General features: G+C 40.8%; 1 protein-coding gene across 4 annotated transcripts in view; it reads right to left on the bottom strand.

Annotated features, from left to right (window-relative positions):
• tafa3a (TAFA chemokine like family member 3a) overlaps positions 1-25,313 on the bottom strand; it is a 90,815-nt gene that overhangs the window by 20,386 nt on the left and 45,116 nt on the right. Inside the window, exons 1-2 of one of the 4 annotated variants that reach the window (XM_030050784.1) lie at positions 15,234-15,416; positions 11,632-11,744 (exon numbers count right to left, since the gene is read on the bottom strand). In XM_030050784.1, the coding sequence (XP_029906644.1) occupies positions 11,632-11,743 (112 nt within the window). In that variant the 5' untranslated portion in view covers position 11,744; positions 15,234-15,416. Of the gene's footprint in view, positions 1-11,631; positions 11,745-14,926; positions 15,048-15,233; positions 15,417-25,313 lie in introns of those variants that run through there. The other 3 variants (XM_030050786.1, XM_030050787.1, XM_030050785.1) reach the window with 3 other exon arrangements.

Here is a 25,313-nt window from a genome sequence, read left to right as displayed (position 1 = left end):
TAAAGACAGAAGCAGACGCGTGATGCTACTCTTCCCTCTGCTCTCTCAGCTAACATGGAGACACACCGGTTATCTGTCAGAGACACGTCATGTTTGCTTTAAATGGCTGCCATCTCTGCTCTCCAACTGGATTCCCATGTTTTTCATCTTAAGTAGATTCCGTTAATGCCTTTCAGGGCTGAGTGACAGGCGTAGTGTCACGAAGCACAGAGCGCTTGCTGCATGGGAGACGTGGGTCCTTTTTCACTCCAACAGCGCCCGTTAAACTGTACATATTGGTAACAGTGACATAACCACAATGATCTGAAATGCAGACACATACATCTTCATTACACTGAGGAGAAGACACACTCCATTATAAGTGGAGCAACAAGCACAGTTTAGAAAATAAAGACAGTAGTTAACTTCCAATTACTCACAGCTGAAGACAGACATTACTCCTGACATATAACCATGTTAACAATGCTGACTCAGAAGCACAATTATTCTGTTGCTCTCAATCATAGCTCATACTGGAAAACCTATTATTTAGTTGGTAGGAAGTAAGGCTAGGTTTTCCGCTGTGACCACCTGAGTGATATGGCAATGTAAATATCGAGATATACATGTGGATTCCACATTGTCAGTTTTAACTGCGATCCACTTTTCAGTAAGGCAGAAGTTGTGCATGTTCACTGCAAAAAAATCTCGACAAGTCATTTAGTCTCCTATTCACTGTTCACATTTTGAGTGAAAACAGTGAAAAAACCTGCCAATATAATGAGATCATCCCACTTACATCCAATTTAGTATCACTAGTTTCAGAAGCACAAATGTGTTGAAACAAGGCAGAATGAGGTAGAGCAGCCCACTAGGATCAAGAAAACACCAGATTCTGAAGAAAATTCTGGAAACAAGTTGATTAGCACTGGAAACTGATTTTTTCCCTATTTTGATGAAAAACAATATTTTAAAATAAAGAGTGTAAAGATTAACGACTGCTGATGCATGGCCTTGACTGAAAATTAGGCATAGATACATACAAAATAATAATAAATGTAAAGTTACATAATATTGATATATGTCTAAAAAAAAAGTATATGACATCATTCTAGAGCCACAGTGGAAAGGCAGCAGCCGGCGCTGATCCCTTGTTGAATTGCTGGTTACCTGAGGACACTATTTAAGGAGCATCTGACCTGTCCACCCACTGACAACTCAATATAAATGTTCCTCTTTTTAATAGACCATCCTGCTGAGAAATATGTCGACAAACCTTTTAAAAAAAGCCATTCCAGGACAACTCAAATGGTTCCACCCATTACATTTTATGCTCCAGTCCATTCACATAAACTTGATGCTCAGCCTTGGTTGCTGTTTTTATGGTCCGGTGTGGACACTCGGCACCGCACTTCATTCCTGGGGAGATGTGAGCCGGAAGGCAAAAAGTCACGGAGCGGAGCCGGGAGATGGAGGGAGGCAATTGATAGACTGCATTTTAGAAGCTTATATTTCACTTTATTCAGTCAGTATCCAGCCTCTGGTGAATAACTACCAGGCCATAGCGTAGCATTACTTTAAAAGAAAGGAGAGGAAACTACCCAAGGCTGAACGGCTGACGAGTTTCTCTCCGACTTCCTTCCCAACATCGCCTGGCTACAGATGAGCACTCATAAATGTCTGTTAGGATTTATACTATCTAACTGCGCCTGCACAGAAAAGAGGTTTCAGGGGACAGTTGTTAAAGCAAATGTGTTAAATTTACGATTGGGGGCTGCCGATCTGTAATAGTAATAAGTACAGGGAATTAGCGTTTAGAGAGGACATTAAACTTTGCTGACATATTCTCAGCCATCTTGAAATAGTACTGCGCCAATTCAGAGACAGATGTTGAGCTGTTGGAAAAGTCTTCGCTGGTGCTAATGAAGGTGCTGGCACAACAACTAGCTCTCAAAAGAAAAAAAAAACCTAGGGGCACATGAGAGAGTTGTTTCAAATGAGGGTGACAGCTAGATTATATGTCTGGAAGCAAGCTGTTAAGAATAATGTCCGTTTTCTAAGCAGTCAGACAAGCCCCTCTGTGTAAATCACCTGCCCGTGATTATGAAACCATATGATTTGCAAGACGTCTCAAGTATTCAGACTTGGAGGTCTAGCCCAAGAAGTAATCCATCAACTGCTTTTGTTTTATTTATTTATTCATTAATTTATTATTTATTTATTTATGAAGATTATGTCATAATGCTTTATATTACTGCCTGAAGCACTTGTTTGGAAGACTTGGCGTGTAGTTAGAACTTTTTGTACCTTGTACTTTACTGATGTTGTATTTCAGAGCAAACCCTGACGTGAATAGGTGTGTATGGATACAAAGATCGGGAACTGATGTCACTTTACTGATTATGCTGGGATTATGCTGTTCTTTGTTGAAGGGTCATTTTTTTGACATTCAGTTTGCATGATGTACATGTTGACTTTGCTTCCCAGTTCCTGAAGCAAGGGCAAAATGTTTATGTAGGGAAAAGCTTGCAAAGGAGGACAAGGGATGATACGAAGAAAAGCTGTGTCTCGTCCATGCTGTGGATTCATACAACCAGTCTGTGCTCAGTTATCATGGTTTACTGATCCAGACATGCTGCCTCCAGTAACAGTCACCTATAGGAGCACCTGTGAGTAGCTGAAAAATGTTAAAGTCCCCCACCAGTAATTTATTAAGCCCCTAAAAAATAATCTATGTTAATCAAGATTACATCTTTAGAAGGTTTTTATCCATTAAAAAATATCCCTTAGTGCCATTAAAGGGCTTAAATGTAACTCTAAACCTTGCCCTAATTAAAAAATTTGCAGATCTATGAATATGCAAATACCCCCCAACCCCCCACACCCCGCCTGCTCACACACCAACTTGGAACCAGACAGTGTTGCCAACTTGGTGTTTTGTCACTAGCTTTAGTGAATTCTCAACCCCCCTGGCGAATTTATTCCTCAAAAGCGACTGTTGACAAATCGAGTGACTTTTTCTGATAATTGGGAGAATATCTGTGTTCACACATTAATGCAGTTTACGGCACCATGATGTTATAACACACAACAGTTCGTTCCACACTTCATGCCCCTAGCATGCTAATGAGTGTCCAGTACTCCACCGTGAGTCTCCTTCCCACAGCACTTATGTGGGTCACTCTCTCTAGGATTGCTGCGGTTCAAGAAACAGCTGTGCATATATACATATGCATACATACATATACCTACATTCATACATATATTACACACACATACACACACACACACACACACATACATAGATAGATTGATAGATATCATCCCACGACAGTCATTAATATTGTACCATGTTAATGACTGTCATTTGATTTCATCTGTGCCATTTGATAATCTAACCATGAAAAAATATTGTTCACGTGAAACAGCCATTTCATGATGGTCTTGTTGTGCTGTTGTTGTTTTGTTTGTTTGTTTGTTTTGAGAACAAAACATGACCAGAAATCAGGCATCAGCACTGGACATAAACGGAAGAAAAACATTTTGAGTGGACCGTGTCTTTAAGTCACATGCACTTTCCAGACAGATGGGTGCATGACCTGCAAACCCACAAACACATGTACTATCTACTACCCTATAGAAAGGTGGCAGCGTGCTGAGAGCATGAAGGGATGACAGCACCAGTGACATTTTACAGACTGCTCAACTAGGATGTGTGTGTCCTATTTCTTGACCACAAAATTTCATTGCATGGATAACAGAGGTTATCTCTCTACCCTGCATTCTCCTCTTTGTCCATCGACAGTAACACGTCACAGGCCTCAGTGAGCATTGTTCTTGTGACAGACTATAAGCATGCACTATGTATGTCCCGCTAAAAGACTCATCTAGAGCCCTTTGTAGAGCATTTACCAGAATACAACTCAACTTGAGCATTCACATACACAGTTGTTATAGCCTCTGGCAGCTCGTTCAATATGTGTGAGCATGAAGTGCTCTCTGAAGCTCCACATCAGAGAGGCAAGACTTTAATCTGTGATGTCACGCTGATGTGCAGCCTGGAACTACTTCAGTGGCCAAAGTTGGGAGGAGGAAGGGAATGTGTGGATTCATGAGCAACAACATGCACATCCACCACTTGACTTCATTTTACAGAGAGCAGTGCTGGGAGCACCATGAAGCCTAAGTTTGAATCATATGAAAGATGACCTCAACAGCAATTTATTTTACTGACCTTTCTGTCTCTCAAAATTTCTGGATGCGTTATGCAAAAGGTAAGGTTTAAGTGATCTAGAACGTTCTTATTTTTTTTTTTTTTTCGAGAAAGACAAAATTCATGGGAAAACTGAATCTTTGGTTAAACATAAAAAAAGAAAATGAACTGCACTTCATAACTAAGAAGACTCTAAACAAGAGAATGTTACCTCTTGCCCAGAAAATCATCTTGAATACCCTTAATTCATATTTTGCACCATTTCACATTTATTCACATTTATCATTCATATAACATCACAGATTAAGGAACAGATCAGATTGTCTTTTGTTTCTTGCTACTGGACACAGGTCAGTGTTGCCAATACTGGAAAAACTGTAAGGCAATTATCTATGTACATATATATGTATGTACGTATGTAAATGTCTATCTATCTATCTATCTATCTATCTATCTATCTATCATCTATGAAAAGACTGTTTATGCCAAAGTCAATGATAAGCAACAACATGCAGCACACAACAAACACCCTAGCATATAATACAGTCTTTAAAGCATTTAATTATCGTGGCTGACAAATTTACCACTTCAAAATCCTTTAACACATTAAAAATTCAACAGAGCTTTGAAGCCCAGTGATGAGCCTAGGAACAGGGCGGTGGCCAATTTTAAAGGGGATTCTACCCCCTCTCTCTCAGCTTCAACCAAGCATAGATCGTTAACAGCAACACAATTGACTAACTTTAAAGGAGGTTGCTGTAATTGCTGGGTAAGGACAGGCTTTTAGTTTGTAAGACCCAATTACCACCATGCTGTTAGCACTTCTCCGCGAATTGCATTCATCAGCTCAAATTGCTATCACCCTGCTCTCCTTCGATTTCTATCAAAATCCAAAAATCCTCGTTTCTTTGACATTCAGAATAGCTAGAGGTAAGTCATAATGTGGCGAGGGATAATGGGCTTACATTTGAGCTGTAATTAGAGTGGGAATGAAGATGGAGGACTATGAGTGTATCTGATTCTTAGGAGCCCAGCAGGGGTCCTCTGCCACAAGGAAACATGGAGAGCGATTTTCCTCTAACCACTAGCTTAATCAGCATGTGCTAGAGCACATGAATGCAAGCAAGCTTTAATGCAGGCTGGAGTACTGTTGATGGCATTAAACACTGCATGGAGGAAGATATATATATATATATATATATATACGTATATATACATATATATATACGTATATATACATATATATATATATAGATATAGATATAGATATATATAGATATAGATATATATATATATATAGATACACACACACACACATACACAAATACACACACACACATATATATATGCATGTGTGTGTGTGCATGTATGTGAATCACTAACGATATATAGATAACATAACATGATGCGCATAATAAAAGGAACAACTTCATGAGTGCATTTCGATTTACTTCCATGTGAGTTACTGCTCCCGAAAACTAATGACATTCTCACAGAATATACACCAGCAGCACCCCCTCCCTCCCCGTCTTCCTCTTTCTCTGCACAGGCAAACACAGCGGATAACCAAGGGCCGCATGCAGCCACTCACAGCGCATCTACACAGCTGCCATTCAGATGCGGATAGCACAGGACGTTTGACGGTTTTCTAATCTCGGTAGCTGCCACCAGGAGATGGGGCTAGCTGACCCCTGTCATCCCCACGGTGCATCTCAAACAGCTCCACATCTCCATCTCAATCTCCCCTATCTCCGTCCACCATCGTGTCATCCACCTGCTCTCCAAATGTCAGGCCGAATGCACCGCAGCCACATTCTCACACATCTCCAGGGAGGGGGGTGACCTGCTCCGCCGCCGTCCAGTATAATGTCATGCCTGGGGAAGGGTTCCACGCTGACCTGTTGTATGGATTGCGGAGCTGGCTGATGCAAGCCATCAAACCACAACAGAGATCCCAGCACGGAGTTTCACCGCACTGCTACGTGGCTTTCTTACAATCTGAGCTAGGAAATTGGAAGGACTTGTTGTGTCTAGCTCCCAGGTAGCTCCTTATAGGAAATAATGAGGTGGAAAATGCAAAGGGAGTGGGTCCAACTGACTGGAATGAGCTCCACCCCTCCAAAAAAAATCCCTCATTTGAATTCTTTTGCCGTAGTTTGTATAGGTGAATTGACAAACGAGGCACTAACTGACCCATGGAGCAATCTCTCCATTGATTTGCATCCTGGCACAATTTCTCTGACACTTCCCCCTTCTTCACTTTTTGTCCCATTTTTCTTCTTCCCACTACCAAGTCTCCCGAATGACAATATTTCACACTGTCACTCCAAAAATGGGAGGATCCTTTGACCTAGTTGAAAAATGAATATAGACGAAAGCATAAGAGTGACATGATTTCTTTCTTCGTGCTCCTGTACTACTGTTGGTACAAGCACCTGCAGGAAAACCAATCAGGTTTATTGTTCAAAAAAACGCTGACAAAGTTGACCAAAAACTGCCCAAGGGAATTATTTTATTATTTTGAATTAATAAATCAATTTAAGCCTTTAAGCACTCTCAACAAAAGTGCTTTGCCAACACCTGGTTCCTCTCACTTTTGAGAACCATCAAGTATGCAAAGTGCTCCTCGTGGCCTTTTTTTCACAGGCTGGTTAAGGAAAATAATATATACATATTTTTTTATCTAGTACGCATTTTTTCATTTACAGTTTTTATTAATGTGACACAACTTAACATATCTTTTTCCAATATTAATCTGACCGGGCCAGAAAGGAAAAAAGTTAACACTGGGGAACAAAAAGTTAATGTTGGATCCTACCATTCATTTGTGCTCCAGAGAATCAGTTTGTTCCTAATATGAAACACTAAAAATGAAGAGGAAATAAAGTTAAAGCTAATTTGCATAGAATACAAAAAAAAAATCCCCTGAAGCATGAAAATCAGCTTGAGCATGAGCCCTTAGAGTGCATCACAGTTTTTAGAAAGTCTCTACCATAAGCAAATATGGAAATATTCCACTGTATTCAAATGAGACCCAGTGCACAGTTTCATCTTATTAATAAGGCAGCATAGCCTCCTGTGTGTGTGTGTGTGTGTGTGTGTGTGTGTGTGTGTGTGTGTGTGTGTGTGTGTGTGTGTGTGTGTGTATGTGTGTATGTGTGTGTGAATAGAGAACGGGACCTTGATTTAAACCCAGCACAAACCTGAGCTCCAAAGTCATTTTGATTCCAATTTGTGGAGCCATCCATGAGCCATGTGGCTTAATGCCTCACACTTAAAAATGTAACCGAGTTTACGACCTGTAAACGGCACTGCTTGAAGCATTTTTATCTCAAGAAAGGGAAGCTACAGTGACACTGCATCCAATAGCCAGACTGAAGAGTGTGCTTTTTTCCACACCTGTTTTTGTGTCTGCTGCATTTTAGCATTTAGAAGACAATGACCAACAAACCACAGAAAGCTCAGTGATGTTTTAAATAATGCACAGTGAGTTACTGTTGAAGAAAAGTACCAAAGTAACCAAATCGCTGTTTAATGAGGCTCCCTTTTGACCTGGGAACATCATCAGTAAATCCTATTGACAGGACTAAAACAAATTGTACAGCCGAAAGGTACTTGTTATCTCTCTCTCTCTCTCTCTCTCCCCAGACCACTCTCCCCTCGTCTCTCGCACCCTCTCTCTCCCCTCTCCTCCCTCTGCACTCTTTCATGACTAGCTAATGAATGTGGATGGTGCTCTGGGGGGATGCAGTAGTCTTATTACGGGGGTTATGTGTGAGCGCTGTAAGCTCGGCGTGCACTCGTCAGGATGCGGTGAAAGGTTCAATTGCTTTGGCGAAGCCCCCACCTCAATAAACAGAGAGGCTAAAGAGGTTTGTTTAGTGGGCCCACCTTGACTTGACCTCAGTAGCTCGGGGGACAGGCTGCGTGATTACCTAAGTGTCAGCCCGGCCCGGGGAGACTCGGGCCAGGCTACTCGTGCTGGTCCTCTCTCTCCTAATAAATCACAAGCATAACCGCACAAACACGACGGAGGAGCAAATACAAAACCACAGAGACAGTGATGTATGAGAAAATGATTTATCCAATGTTTTTGCAGTCCAACAGCTAGGATTTAGTACCACACTTCCAGTCTTAACGCTGATCAGTATGGATAAAAAAAAAAAAAAAAATAGAAAAAAATCTCTGTAGGGTTGGGCGACATGGACAAATATTGGTATCACATTACCTTGATATCAACATGATGACAATACTCAGCCCACTATCAAGGAAAAGCGTGTGACAGACCTGCTGGTCCACCACTGGAAAGTGTGTCAGTGTCATGTTTTTCATCACCGAGGTATGAAAAATGTATGGTTTTATGAAGGAGCAGTAACGTGAGTCCAGAGGAAGGTTTGTGGTGGACGGGTCAAACACGCAGACTGTCCCAAGCTAACGAGCTAACAATTAGCTAACGATAAGCTAACCAGCTAAAGTTGACAAATATTCTTCCTGACCTGACGACTGGCAGCTTAGCTTCTAGTTGTGACGCCTTGGCGACACAAAACGTGACACTGACACACTTTCCTCTGCTGGACCGGGCGGTCTGTTACACACTTTGGCTCTATATGAGGTTGTGATATTGAAGGGACGACTACTTGCGTTTTGATAAGATATTTACACACAAGAGATTCCTGATAAACAATTGGAATGTGGTAGTAAGTTCAGAATATTGCATCCCTTTCCTGTCATGCAGCCAGGAAAACACAACACTTACGCCATGTCAACAATATCATAATAAACAAAATCCCAGTCCATATCTAGTTTCATACAATATCCACTAAATATTGATATATTGCATAGCCCTAATTATTTGTACCAACTCGATTATAGAATTTATATTAAAGGGGTAAACCCCTTAACCTTTTATAGGGCAAGTGACTATTTTTGGTAATTTCAGAAATTTTACATATCAGGCCCATCCCCTGTCTCAGTTAGTTCAGTAATCATTTGGTCTTCACCCAGCCAATCAGCAAAGATCGGCATTTGACCAATCTCAATGGCTTTGATTTTCTATTACAAAATGAAAATTTTAGAAAAATTTTATAGAAGTAATAAAGTCCTGTCATGTTCTCCAATAACAGTCTAGTTTTTTTGAATTTCAAAGTATTTCAACGAGTGCCCTATAAAGGGTTAAGATGTCGCATCTCGTTCATGGGATCCCATGAAAAACATGAAATGGTTAATTAACCAATTAACCACTTATTTATTAGTAGTACTTACTGCAGGCCTTTTAAAGTGTCTTTTTTTCTGATGTCTTTTATTTTGTATTTTGAATTTGTGGATACTGCTGGAAGATGTGAATTTCCTTTGGGATGAATAAAGTATCTATCTATCTATCTATCTATCTATCTATCTATCTATTTATCTGGTGCGCCACATGTCAGTTGGAACTGAAACTATTAAAATGTAAAGTGTTTGGTATTAATAGGCAGTTAGAAATGTCAAAAGTTAAAATGTTTGAATGGGTGAATTCTGCGTTGCAGCTTTTTCTTGGGCTATCTTTCACCTTGCAGTTGTCCCTTGGTTTGACACGCACCAGACAAGGTGCGCTCTATCTTATGCAGTGTTTTTTAATAATGTTTATCCTCTCCCTATGCTGTCTCTCCTGTCACAGCCCTGGGCTCTGATGCCTTATCAAAGTCTTTTGCTGGTCATGTTTTTGTTTGCAGCAAATGCGGAGACATTTCCCTCCAGTCATTGGTTGCAGTTTTCCCTCCAGTAGAATATGGCTCATTATTTCAATGTGTAGACACAGTTTGTACGTTTACGCCCAGGGATCAGGCCATCTCGCCATTAAGGCAAATCTCTTTGAAATGTCTTGTCCCCTGCCACACACACAGACATGCATGTGAACTTGCACATACATGTACTGTACAGGTATTGTTCTTTCCATGTCATACATTATTGATTACAAATCTGAAACACATGCGCACACACTAACACACACACAAACACACACACACAAGACATAACCTTACAGTACAACACAACCCTGTGTTAGTGTTTAAGTAATGCTACTTGGCAATGGAGAAAAGTAGAAAATAAAGCTCTGCTAATTATGAGAGTTTCTTCAGCAAAAGTTAGAGAGAGCAATGAACCGCAGTGAACCGTGGAACCAGTGCTTATGAATGGTCTTGGACTGGCCTTCTGTGACCTGCTGTGGCTGCTGCACCACTTTATCTGCAAAAACAGTACAAAGCCTTGCATATAACAGTGTGTTGCCATTCAAGTCCATGGTATGACGGGTGATGCAATGTGAGTTAATGGTCCTCACTGTGTGTAACCTTGTGTCTTATTCCAGGTGGCTGAAAGGAACAGTTTCCCCAAAATACAGATAACAAAAAAAAGATATTTTCTTTTTTTATCCTGAGTGCATCCAGATAGTTTCTGTGGGATGTGCCTGCAGCTATCTGACCAAAGAGTAGTGCATGCCTTGCATTCAGTGGTAGACAGTAATGAAGAAAATTTACTGTGTGGACTGGACTGAAGTATAATACAAGTGGGCTTTAGGACCTACCCGTCACTGCTGATGAACGTTACACGCCCACACACTCTCACCAAACAAGAGCAAACGTGCCTCAAAGTCTGTTGCAAAATGTTGCACACTGTTTGGAGGAAACATATCCTCCAACTCCCTGGTCGTAAATAAATCCTGAGAAAGAGTTTTGTTCGTTTGTTTGTTTGTTTGGACTTGAACTCTTGTGACTTGGACACGAGGATTACTGGGACTCAAGGTATGGTGACTCAACTATAACCGTGATAGTAAGCAAAAGCAGTAAATATTAAGCAGCAATACAATTTTAATTTTTTTTTTTTTTTTTACTTTTTTTTCTTGTTTTTGGGTACTGTATGGTAATTTCTTTGTAATTTTAAATATATAATAATTCAAAATATATATTTTTTGCAATTACCTTACTTAATTGTATGGAAATTTTCTTATTTTTATTTTTTAACTTAGTAAAGGTATTTATAATGTTAAATTGCTCTGGTTTCTAGAGGTTAACTTGTAAAAAAAAAAAAAAAAAAAAAAAAAAAAATATATATATATATATATATATATATATATGAATTTCTGCTAGTTTAATCAGTCTGCATACATGACCTACGTTGGTTAATTCCCTGGAGTGACTGGAAAACGATATAAGCAGGCGACGTGAATAAGTGAGGCTCTCCTCCCTCAGCAATAGCTGTCAAAGTTTCAGCGCTCGAGGAGGCACTTGATCCCCAACTTCTCCAGGAAAGCTGTTGAGTCGCCAGCAGTGGAGGACTGTGTTTGTACTGGGCAGCTCCCAGTTTTGAGTGTGTGTGTCTGTACGAATGTTAAACACCCATTCTGAAACAGAGCAAAGCTTTCGTGGACAAATACAGGTTGAAAAAAAAAAAAAAAAAGCCAATACCTATGTGGCTTCTGTGTGATGTTGCGATGGTCAGCTGTCCCCAGAGAGACACCAAACAGACGGCCAGCAGCAGCACCCTTCTGCACATGCTCTGTAGGTCCCTCTCCCGCATTCTGGAAAAGGGAAACAAAATCGCCACAGGTCAGCCATTTTAACTCACATGAAGGCAAGGCAGCACTCAGAAGTGTAGGCCGGCTCACTTGGGCTTCTGCCAAGCAGCTCCCATAGCTTTGGTTTGGCAGTCTGAGGTGGTCAATTAGAGCAACTCCTGAAATCACAAAGTATGGATCTAAAGAGCTTTAACAGGCCGCCTTTGTTGTGTTAAGGATTAGCTTACCGAGGGCCAGGAACAACAGGGCTCCCCATGGTGCACCAAATATGGCAACCTACTGCCAGGAAATTTAAATGCACTGTAACAATACAAGGCAGTGAAAAGCCTTGTGTTCCCACACTGCCTCCTCACATTTTGATTGCTTGTGAGGACTCAAATTGTCTAAGCAGCTTTCTTCCACCAAGAACAAATGTGCTCATGTTGATTTAGAGCTAAGTGACTGAACAAAATATTAGGTTGCATTACACATAAGCATACATGTACGTGTCTGCCTCCCGCATTCTAAGGCATTCGCAAACAAACTCACAAACACATTCAGTCATAACTTTGAAAACTACAAACACATTGCAATTGATGACACCTTGTTGGACCTAGAGAGAGAGAGCGAGAGAGAGAGAGAGAGTGAGAGAGAGAGCGAGAGAACGAGAGTGGGAGAAAAAAAACAGTGTGTTTTTCCTCTTCATCCCATCTCCCCCACTTGCTGTCATCCTCTGCTGCCTGGGAGGTGAGTAATGCTGTTTGTGTGGTCTGTCTTGGCTGCGCTCAGCTCAGTAATCTTCATGTACTTTCTGAGGGTTGTTGTCCAGTAATACTCTGTGTCTCCATCTAAGAGGCCTTTAGAGAGCCGAACAAACAATGCAATCAGTGGCTCATCTTATTGCCAACCGAGCTCGCTCCTCTCATGAGGAAAACCAGTCGCAAATCACAGCTCTCCTTTGAACTCTGTTCCAGTGCAGCCACTCAAATTAGCGAAACGATTGCTTGAATGCAAAGAGCTCAACTCCTGCTTATTTGGCAAGGGCTTGCAAAAGAGAGGGAGATGTCTTGCTGTGCCCCCCTTTGTACTGACAGCCAGAGCTGGGTGAGATCTTAACAGGAGGTTTCTAATTCTCTGCTGTGCAGTATTAGACAGCGGTAGTATGAGGCAATGACTATGCTACTGGCACAGTCTCAATTACCTCTCATTACAGCACAGAAACACACTGCTGGATCTAAAGTAACCAAAGTGCTTTATTTGTATCCCGGAGTTTACTAACTAATTTTCACCTAGAGTCCCTGGAGTCTGGCATCACACTTTTCCTGTTCCTGCCAATGACAGCAGGCCAGATAATGTGATGGCACGACAATGTGATCAAGCATTTCTCTTTGGTAGAAGAGTTCTAGATGTTGTAATGTTCTAGGACAGCAGTTCCAAAACTCAAGGACCCCCTGTCCTGCAGGTTTTTGTTTCAGCTCTATTCTTTCGCACCCAATCCATTTAAAGGCTTCATGCTGATTGGTAGAAACAGGTCTACCTGCACAGGACGTGCATGAAGGTATGTGGGCTGGGGTGGATACCCTACCCAAGCCCAAGACCCAAGCCTGTCGGGTCCTGATGGGTCCCAATGGGTCCCAGTGGGTGCAAATTATGTTCTGGTTCAGAACATAATTTGGTCATGTTGGCAAGTTTACATGTAGGCCATTTCAGGTGGTGGAGCGATGGAGGACAAGAAAAATCTTGGGTTCGCGTCGGATTCAGACTCAAATAAAAGAATGCCTGTCAGGTGCAGGTCAGGCTGGGTAACTGTGCACCCATTGTTGGGTTCAGACAAAAATATGTTGCTAAATTGGGTCAGGTGTGCAAGACAAGAGCTAGAACAAAAACCTGCAGGACAGGGTGTGCTTGAGGATGTGTAGGAACCACTGTTCTAGAAGACCCATCCAGCTGCCTCTCTGTTAGCTCTGCTAAATTTATGCAAATGAACGCTTATTTTTGCAGTGTTGGTTAGGTCAGGCTGACTCCTCCAAGATATGTATTGCATGTTTCCCAGAATGTGTACAACGTGACTGTGGTTAATGTAGGTAAACATACTTTCCTGTTTTAGGATCCAAGAATCCAATAGAATACAGATGAGTAAAGAATAACCTTACGTGGGCACATGGGTCTAGTGAAGAAACTTTCATCACTTGTATTGCTTATCTATCTTCTCCTAAATCAAGATTTCAATAAATGTTTTGATGTAACACACCCATCCAGGTCTCCAGATTCTTCTTCAGTTCTGAGTTAAATCAATTCTCAATCATTCTAAACCATTTCATTCACAGTACCTTTTGTGAATGGTATTAGTCAATGGTGGCTGGTGACTGTGAAATGCTCATCAGGATGGGGAAATGGTTCACTCTGACTCACCACTCTGTGAACTCTCCTGCCGACACTGCTACCTGACCGGGCGAGATTTTCAAATATGAACACTGGAGAAAACATCGAGGAGAAAGTGTGATGAACACTGGCTGCAATGCCAACCACCTGGACAAGTGGGACCATCTCTGTATCCATCTAGGCATCGGTGGGGGCACCACGGCACGGAAGGCTGCAGGATATCGAGAACTGTGGTGTCTTTTGTTTCGCCAAGACTTGGCTGGGTCCTGGCATACTGGACTAGCATCATTTGTCACCCTGCCTAAAGTTTATTTACACCAGGCGCTTCGAGAATAAGGCTAGGAGAATCATTAAAGATCCAAACTACCCAGATAACAGCCTTTTCTTCCCTGCTTCAGTCCGGAAGACGGTACTGGATACAGATAAAGACCAGCACCATGGAGCTGAGAAAGAGCTTCTAAAAAAAAAAAAAAGAAAAAAAATTGATTGATTGATGTATAATTTGATTGACCAGATTATAATGCCCATTGTCATAGGCACCCAAGAACAGTTAGCCACTAAACTGGACGGCCACCTTACTATATTTTGGTGAAACTGGTTTAAAAACTATTCTCCTGACACCTCAAAAAAGGAAAATGTGACCCAAGTAATATGATTTCATGCTTTTTGATTCATCATACTCTCCAAAAGCTAAATCTGCAGATATTAGTAAAGAGAGCTAGGGAAATAATGGTGACACTGGCTCCCCAGAGTAGTCATTATATGAGTTTGATTGCATTAAATGACTAAAAAGTAGATCATTAGTAAAAAGTATAATGTCCTACCGGAGTGAAACGTTGGTTCAAGACTTTAGCAATTAGTCTTAAGTTGTTAGCAGATTTTGGCCAAGGTGTTATTCCTCCTACTGTCTTTTATCTTTTAGAGGACTGTGCTCAGGTGGCTGGTCTGCACTGGTTAGCAGGAATATGAATCCACCATATGCCACCGGGACCACATGGCTCATCATAAAATGGGCTAAAAAGGGAAAACCTAGTTTGTGGGTTAGTGCTGGTCTTTACACACACAAGGCACACATGTATATTTGTATATACGGCATTTTTGTGCCAATACATTCAAAAACATCCTACTTACGATGCATATGTTCAATGGCACATATCTCTTCCAAACAATGCACCTGAAGTTGTGGACATGGTGTCTTTTGGGCCACTCCAACAAAATGTTCCAAATTTACACTTAATTTAGCCTGTCTGAGCAACATGCAGCAATATGATGTATTTGCAACCCAGCATAGTATATCCCTCTGTGTCCCTCCTGTTTTCCTGCAGCCCCCCTGCCTGCTTTTTCCACACCTGCCCTTCATCAGTCTCGTCAGCCCTGTCCTGTTCCCGTTGTTCTCCCCAGCCAATCAGCTCTGTACGGTACCTGTCCTCCTGTCTTGTCACCTGACCCTTATTAAAGATTTTTTTGGGACATTTCTGCTTAATTTGATAGTCACAGTAGAGACAGGATATAGAGACAGATAGAAAGACAGGAAAGGCAGGGGAGAGGGAGATGATGATGTGCAGAAAGGGGCCTTGGGTCGGATTCAAAGCCCGGCCACTGCAGATTGGACTAAGCCTTGACAAGTGGAACACACACTGAGCTCCTGGAGTGTCCCTACCCATACCTTGTAGTTTTATTAGTTCAGCAATAGGGATGTAACGATTCAATAATCCCATGGTTCAGTTTTTGGGTCATGGATTTGCTTCAGTTTGTTTTGTACATCACATAGAAAAAAAAACTACTACCATTTGTAATGTTCTCTGTACTTTGTCTAATTTGCAGAATTCAAATTTCATTCAGAGTTTTGGGATAACAATATGAAATCAACAGATATTCTTTTAAAGGCAAAAGTCTACTCAGACTATCTAAGGCAAACATACAAATATTTTCAGTTTATTCAATATTTCATCAGCTAAGTGTGTGGTTGTATGGCTCTGGTTGTATGGTGGTGGATTGAATGGTTCCTTTTTTCTCGGTTTGGTTTTACGGCCCTACTCAGCATTATTTAAGCCCTGATCTTAGTTCAGTTTTGCCTTGCTCCTGAGTTCCTGTGATTCTCCATGGTGTAAGAAAATATTCTGCACTTCAGTCCTGCTGGGTTGCTTTCTCCTACATTTGGGTCCACCTGCTCTACTCGACTTAACAGAGTCTGAGAATACAGTTACACGTCTAAAATGTTGTAACAATGTGAACAGAGTCACACATAAAGCCAGCCAGACTGACTACAAACCTGCATTCAAGCCGCTTTAACTGCAAGACCCATGGTATTAAGCAAGCACCATTGTGAGTAACATCAGTGTCACCCTCAAGTTGATTGAACAAACAAGTCAACCTGGTTAACCGTCAGGAGAACACACACACACACACTTGTAACACACACGCGGTGTTTTGATACAATAAACTTTCCCCAAAGCACTCCTTGCCTAATGGCAGCAGTGAGTCACTGGGACCAATAAGACAGAGGAGTGCGTTTACTGCTGATGCATGCCACCGGGTGGATGAGGCTGAGGTGGATGTTGTGGTTGCAGGGCAAAACAAACTAATGTTGTTGTTCATGTTAGGCGTTTTTGTTTACCTCTTATCCAAATGTGACTCGCGGTTGGTTGTGTACCAGCAGTGATGCCCGGAGCCAAGCCCTGCTTCACTGACATTAACAAGCATTACACTGACACACAAAACATGGATCAAATTACAGACTCTGCTGAAATGTAGCAGAATCAGTCCGGCTGAATAACATTTAAAGCTAAGGCTGCTCTCCAAATGTAGTTCTCATTGAATTTAATATTAATCACAGAGAATCTTTAATCTTATCCCATATTTCACATCCAATGATTCCTAGAAGAAATTTACAACAAATCTAATTCAAAGGGATGCAATGAAACTTTTGAGGTTGGACAAATGTATGCTTTTGACAGCAAAATTTAATGAGTGAGTGAATGAATATTGAGTTTTGTATCCTCTTACAATTATAAGGTCAGGCACAGTATTACGAGAAAATTCATATATTATCAGCTGGATGTGCCTAATAACACTGAGTCAATTCAGGTTTATTCATATAGCGCTTCATCCTAAACACATTTCAAACAACCTTACACAGAATGAGGCTACAAAGACCAATCAGCAGTCAGTTACAAAACTAAAGGATGTAACACAGCATAAATCAAAATCAAAGTCACAAAATTATACGGCCAACAGACATAACATGCCTACCTAACCTAAACACACAGCACTACCAAGCTTAGACCTTCTTCAAACACAAGGAGGGCATCCCATGAAAATGTTATTAGAGGGGAAAAAAAAACAAGGAGGAAACCTTAGGTGGGACAAGTCAACGAGGGGAGCCCCCAGCTGGATGCCTGAGCATGCTATAGCTGCGTATTATAAAACAGACGGTAGGGTCTGGGGTTTGGACACAGGTTATGTTTTTGCCCCATTATTATTAGTGATGGGCCAAGAAAGAACAGATTCACTTTTCATGGTGTCTGGTAAAAATGGGGTGTGGTGGTGGGCATCACCAATCACAAAAACTTCTGAACGGATGCACATAACATGGCAAAACTTTGTGGAAAGCTTGGCCATGGAGCAAAGAAGTCTGCACGCTGACTCGCCAAAAGGGATGGTGAGTGTGGCCTGAACAGAAACACTCCCTAAATCAACCACACACACATTATGGTCTCATTTTTTAATTCATTAAACAAGAAAATATTACCTTCAATTAAAAGCATGTAAAGTAAGAATTTACAAAAGCTTAATCTAAACTATGTGACGTGGAATTGGCATATCAGAATTGCATTGCGTTGAGTGGAGGCATGCACTCTGAGTGCCATTTTTCTAGTTTAAAGATAGCATCCATTCATAAAATAAAAAATCAAACCAAATATTTAAAGATAATAATTACAGTGTGCTGTTTAACTCTGGCTACTCTGGCAGATTTAACTCTGGCTATGTGTATGCAAGTAAATGCAAAAAGCAGTCATTAACTTGACAACAGCATGGCTTTGTGGTTTGAGTGTTTTCCTTGAGATATATATAGATAGATAGATAGATAGATAGATAGATAGATATGTGTGCATATATATATATATATATATATATATATATATATATATATATATATATAACAGCACAAATGCATGTATATATGTATACATGCATTTGTGGTTAAATATTCACACTAAATCTGTTACCAACAAAGGTGTTCAGAATTACTGAAAAAGGCATGGGTGTAAAAGAGAAAATGCAGCCTCAACACACTGTTAGATAGTCAGTAATGAACTGCTGCTCTCTGACTAGTGGATCTGAGCTCCCTCATTTTATGGAGGAGTGATATGAATGCCTCTTCTCGGTGCTAATTAGTTCCTCTGCCGTCCGGCCATGCATGTGGGAAGGCGTCTCACATAATGTAGTTCTTTCTTTTGTTTTAAAACACTTGTCATGAGAATAACGATGAGGTGAAAAGGAGAGTTCGTTTGGAAGCTAGAAATGATCCAAAGGTTGGGGGGATGAGCGCATTAAAAAGTGAATGGATTGAAGAGAGCGGCCAGTTCCATAGACTGATGGAATTTGCCCTAAATGTGTTTTTCTATCCACAAATCCCATGCAATCCTAAAGACGACTCCAGACAAGTCAACAAATAAAAGCATTGCACATAATACAACTTCACTATATGACAGATTTGAGACAGATGAGCTTCAGGCAGCTTGTCAGCCCCAGCTTTAACTCTGCAGGACTGATTACCTGACAAAATCATCAACTTCTTAGGGAATGCTGCATGGCATGTAATCAAGAGCACAAAACATTTGGAGCTTAAAGGCAATTAACATTGAAGCATATGGCTCAGTTGGCAAGCAAATGTAAGATGTATAAGAATCTAAATATGGCAGTTACATATTTCGAAGGAAAAAGAAATACTGGTATATTGAAAACCAAGGCAAACTCTTGCTTATGTACATCAACATTATGTTTCTCCAAAATGGTTTATGGTTTATCATCTTTCAGTAGAATCATATTGTGAGGATATGGTGATTAATGAATCCTGATGCACAAAACTGGTAATGACAAGGAATATTTTATTTAAAAAAATCAAAATTGAATTTGGTTTCAGTTGAAACCACACCCAATATTTCTATTTCTTAGCTGCGGTTTCAACACTGAATATTAATATGATTATTTAACACGATGCTGCATGCACAAATCATATCATGATACATATTGATATAAAAACTTCTGATTATCATGACATTGATTTCAACCAAGTTGCCAAATCCTATATCTAATATACAATGAATTCCAGGTTAACAGGCCTGTTTAATACTAATCATCATTAATGTTTGCAATACTGGTGAAAAAGCGAGTCCAATTACCCTCGATATTCAAAAAGAGGAGAAGTATACTGGGAGGAAGCAAGTCCAAAAGGCATCCAGTAAATCAACAGTGTGTGGGGCCACACTGCCTCAGTTCTGCTTTTGAATCAATCAATTAAAGCTCAGCCCACTGTGCTCCCGGGGACGACAGCAACACTGTTCCAAGACCTATTACTCTGCACTATTTAACAATAGCTCCAAGATATGTGGTAAACAAATTGCCTTCCATTCAGAAATCTTTGTGACTCGGAATTTGTGGCTGCACACGTGTCAGGAAGATAGGGAGAGAGCGAGGGCGAGTGAGAGAGGGAGGGAGAGAAATTTTCAACAGCTGTGTAAAAATCTGATTTGCATAGTTATTTCTGGTTCAATAACTCACCACAAACAAATTCTGTGCGACTTGCAGCCTTCATTGTGTCTAATGCTGACAGTGAAAATTGGGCTTATGAAAAGCAGTGGCGAATTTAGCGGGCAGGGGTGGAGGACTGTGGCAGTGTTTCAGTGTTTACTCCCCGCTGGGCTCGGTGTAGTGTTATTTCAGAGGTGGCAGACCAGCAGAGGCCGAGCGCTTCGCTCCAGAAGCCAACATTAGGCTCGGACCTGTTGGAAAACATCCCCTCCGGTGCAGAGGCAGAGGTCATCTTAGTCGAGCCGGAGTTCTCTGCCACACTCGGCTAGTCCCTCTATCTCTTTCTGTCCCTCCCTATCTCTCTATCTCCCTCGCTCTCCCTCTCTGCTATTACGGTTCAGTGAAGTCTACTTGCTTCTGACTCAACCTCTCTCCTCATAGCATGTTCTATGCCACTGGACACACGGTACGACACAGCAGGGATCAGATAGCTGTCCTACTGCATCATCACACTACGCACAAACAGGGAACAGAGGAATGGTCAGCCGCTGTGGGTTTAAAGCAGCGCTACGAGCATCAACATGCACTGCAGCTATTTGCCCATGCATTGTTCGAGTCACATTTTAGGCACACACAGGCATCGCAATGCATTTGACACAATGCAAGTTCACATCAGGGCATCACAACAAGGTAAAAGCTTAAATAACCATAACAATAAATTCTTTAACTCTGTTGTTCTAGTTCCCTATATATTGGTCTTCATTCATTCAGAACAGATGTAAGAGTGTGTCTAGTTCCCTCATCTGTAATTTGTCGCACTGATGCAAACTAGGGGTAACTAGACGTGATACCAGAGTTTCGATTGTAATCAGCAATGAATATTCAAAGCTTTGGGTTAGGGTTAGGAGGTTGACAGCACACAGAGCGCCGTACAAAATGTCAGTTCAGATAGGTTACATAGCCTGACATTTCACCACTGGAAAAAAAGACAAATAAAAAATTAAAAAAAAAAAAAAACAAATATCAACATCCCAAAATTGAAAACCGAATACCCATCCACCAACAAATAGCAGTCCAATATTTGGGCCCAAATTCCCACGGCGTCCATCCTCCTCTGACGTCACGCTCAGGGAGGGAGGCTCAAATGCTGGACTTCAGTTGCACTGCTGTGTTCCAGGCTGCAGCTTTTAGAAACAGAGCTAATCTGACAAAACCTTATTGTTGCACTGCTTCCAAACTGATGAACAACTGCAAAGCCAACAGCAAGTGAAAATCCACAGGGACACTGGTCCATATTTGAACACCCGTTAGCTAGCATTACACAACAGCTAACGTTAGCATTCAGCTACTATTGAGTTAATGTTACTGTTTAATAGTATGATGTGATAAATTCTGAAATATCAATGAATATCTTGGACTCATTTCTAGCTAAAGTGTGGAGGTTCAGCCCCCTGGATGAGCTGCAGCTTGTTTCCTGTCTTTTAACCTCAGAAATGCTCTGGCTAACTCACTCATGTTGTCTGAGGCTTTGCTCCCTACAACACAGAATTTAATTCCAAGCTTTAGCAAGAGACTTAAAAACATGTGTCCAAGATGGTTTTTTCATATTTCATAATGATTAATGTTTACCTATCCTATCATGTAGCATTATCAAATGGTAACATTTGATAGTGATGAAACAGGTGATGAAATCTGTTGTTTTACTCTGAAATATGGCCCCATATTCCTCCATATTTTCACTATCTGCTGTTTTCTCAGTTGCTGATCAACAGGCTAGTGGTGAACCAATAATGTTTTGTCAGATTCCCTACATTTACAAAAGACACAACCTGCAACATGGCAGTGCAACATGATGAGAGAATCTGAACTTCCCTCTGAGCGTGATATCACAGCAAAATGACGAATGAATAGCAAAATTTTGGAAACAATACCAATACTAGTGTTTTTAGTGTTATTGTAAAGTAGCCTTAGTCTGTGAATACTTGGAAGCATACAAAGCAACTGAGAAGACTGCCATATTTACTGTTAGAGCAGTGCATTTCACACTGTTCCTCTAATTTTAAGTATTTAAGTAATTTTAAGTAGTAATTTTGAGTATTTTCTTTTGTTTTCTAGTTGAAGGCTGCAGGTCAAAGGCTTGCAAGTCAGTGTAATGTAGCCAATAAGTCTAAATACTTGAGACACATGACTTTTCCGTTTATGTTTATACGAAGCTTTTAAATAACAGGAGTGTGTGCTGAATGGGATTTCTATTTTTGCCGTGGTACAGTATGCATTTGTGGAATTTCACTGGTATTCCCCCCAGAGACATCACTAATGCATAATGCCATAAAGAATAAAGATAGAGAAGGTGACTCTGACAGTATCCAGGATAATGTTTCCGGTGAATGTAGTACATTTTCAAGCTTTGAACAATTGTTTGGTCACATTATAAAGCGTGTTATTTTAAAGCCTGCAGGTGGTATCATCAGCTCCAGGTTGTAAATAGAACAATATCACAGATTAAAGTTTTGATTTCTACAGTTCTCTCTCATTCACTCTCTCATTTTTAGTTTTCAGAGAGGGATGATCTCATTCACAAATGATTGCAGAGATTTACAGGCATAATAACATGTAAATCCTAAAATTGAGTGGTGTGCACAATTCACACAAAACCACGGCAATACATGCTGGCTTTGCTGCATTAACATTTCACTTTGGACAGTATTCATGAATTTGGGGATACTTGACAGTAATTTGCATTTTAATCACTAGCTCTCCTACCAAGATACGTTTGTTGAATTTGTGTGTGTGAGTGTGTGTGTGTGTGTGTGTGTGTGTGTGTGTGTGTGTGTGTGTGTGTTGTTTTCCCCCACCAATACTGTCACTTCTGATATGGACTCACACATAAAATGCTGTGTTGGACTGTGTGCTGTGTGTACCGTTGACTTAAATGAATATTCAAAAGCGTGGAGAGAATTTTGACATAAATTGAATGCATGAGCTAGGCATAAGCTGTAATAAGATCAAAGTAATGCTAAGTGGATCTTCAAGCTTTATTTCCACATTTCATCCAACAATGTGTCTGCTGAAGCAGAAAATTATGCTGCCGCTTTAAAGCAATATAAGTCACTCTAGAATAAACACTGTGCACCCTGGTCCTCATATTCATACAATTAAGCTCAAACGACTGACTGAGCAGATAAGAACTATCAAGAAATTGAGCCCGAGTAAAATGACTAATGACGGCACTAAAGCAGCGGACCAACAACCTCTGTATGTGTAGTTACCAGTGCCCCTCAACGATTTCGGGAGCAAGTGAAGTGGGACCCATTTCAAACACTGCTGTTTGCCCTCCCCCTCCACTCCACACCTAATACAATGCAATTTCACCACCACAAACAGCATAATGCATTCTTGATTGCTCCCCCCAGCCCTGCTTAACCAATCTGTCAACATTCCTATGCCCTTGTAGCTGCTAATGCATAGCCTTGTCTATTATGTTGAAAAACGCAATATTATGTATTTCATTTTTGTCAGTGGACAATGCTAGTAATGCTTTCAGTTATTGTTGGCTACTGCTGGCTGAAGCCAATTTTATTTGAAAGTATTGACCCTACTAAAGAATGCTCCTGCAGCCCTAAGTGCTTTAGACTGCTGGATTGAAAAGCACCAAAACCCAACACAGGCCCATGTGGCTGCGATCAGGGCGAACCTAACTCCTGCTGACCTCCGTTTGTGCACCTATACTAAATCTAAATTTTGCATGAGGTAAACTCTTATGTCTCTCAGAGGAATGACAGACTCATGATGCCCCTCCTACCCCTTTTTTCAGCAAGCAGCACACTGCTTCACAGCAGTTACTACACTGAGTCTTAAATAGGTCAATTTCATTTTGAGAGACAAGCTTTCCTGCTCAAAAAAGGTTGTCTAATAGTGTGAGCTACTGGCAGAGTATATGGGAGCGGGACAGCCCTCTGCATTAATGTTGGCCAGGGGCGATGCTTCCTAAAATCAGTTAGGGAGAACCCGGCTACAGTTGAGTCAGTTTTAGCCATCTATAAGCTTGATTGTTCTCTATTAGAAGAATAAAGTTTTGTTTTAGTGCTAAGAGGCATGACTCTGCTGTACTGGAAGTGCATGTCATGGCCTTACGCAGCTAGTGACACCGCAGCGCTCTCTAGGAAAACACACCACACTTATAAATCATAGCGCCACTTAAATAATGAGTCCCCTCGCTGCTGTGGCTTGGTCATAATAAATGTATGGTCAAAAGCACAACAACTTGGATTGCTGTAGTGCACCTCATTAGCCCCACCCCCACCCCCAGGACAGCAGAGTGAGTGTCATAACACCAAAAGGGCAACAGATCAGGACCAGAGCCAGCATTCAGGGGCTCCGAGTCAACATTGTGCTCTACTACCTAAAAGTCCAGCAATACCTTTAAAAGACTGCAGGTTCATGCCAAATGTATTATTTACGGTGGAGCCAGGCAGGGCTCCCATTCCATTTGCTTCAGCAGAAGTAGCTTTGCATGCACTCATAAATAATAAACACGCAGCACAACGCGTGGGAACGGGGGAAGAGCAAGCGTAAAGAGAAGCCCAGTCACACAGCATGAAAGCGGACGAGGATGTGCTGCCTAATTCTGGGCATGGTAAAACACAGTCCGCGCAAGCGAGTCACCCATGAAGAACTAACAGCCAGATGACAAAATGCAGACAGAAAAAACACAACAAGGGCGAGGAAGCCACAAAAGAAAAACAAAATTTGCATCTCTGGTAGCATTGGGCATGTTGCCACTCTGCTGAATTGATCTAATCACCAGCTGGCAGGGGAAAGAAAGTAGACAAGTCACCGGCTGAGATGCATATTTCATGTACAATACATGAGTATGAAGGTATATTTCCCCTAAAATAAACTGCATGTACACTCAACACTGGGAAATGGTTGAAGCAAAATTGAATTACAGATCTAAACTCAGTTCTGTAAATCTATAAACAGGATTGTGCTCTATGTTTTGGAGAATCCTCAGTTTTTACAATCACAAATCACATCTTATATCTTTAAAGACAAACATGGGTTGTATTTTACAACTCTGGAAACATTACTTTACTGAGTTTTGTGATGTATACCTTAGCCAAAACAGAAATATAACATGCACATCTCCTTCAACCTAAAACTTCAAATAAAAAATATATAATAGGAAGAACAAATAACCAGAGAAGAAGCTGTTCAGCTTTTAATTGTGAACATCTCACTTTGTTTTAGTTGCTCTGGATACAAAGCTCAGATTATATGAACTGTGTAATAATTTCCTATACAGACAGAATCTGCATATTCTTTCACTGCATCCCAGACATATTATGTAGAAATATGATTGTAGCAACGTATTACAACATAATAACATATTTTATTTATTATTATTTATTGGGCTTATGAAAAGCAGTAGCAAATTATTATTTTCTAATTTGGAAA

Source organism: Myripristis murdjan, chromosome 5, assembly GCF_902150065.1.
Source record: "Myripristis murdjan chromosome 5, fMyrMur1.1, whole genome shotgun sequence".
NCBI classification, from domain to species: Eukaryota; Metazoa; Chordata; class Actinopteri; order Holocentriformes; family Holocentridae; genus Myripristis; species Myripristis murdjan.
The sequence above is the reverse complement of the archived record's forward strand: the minus strand, read 5'-3'. Positions and strand labels throughout refer to the sequence as shown.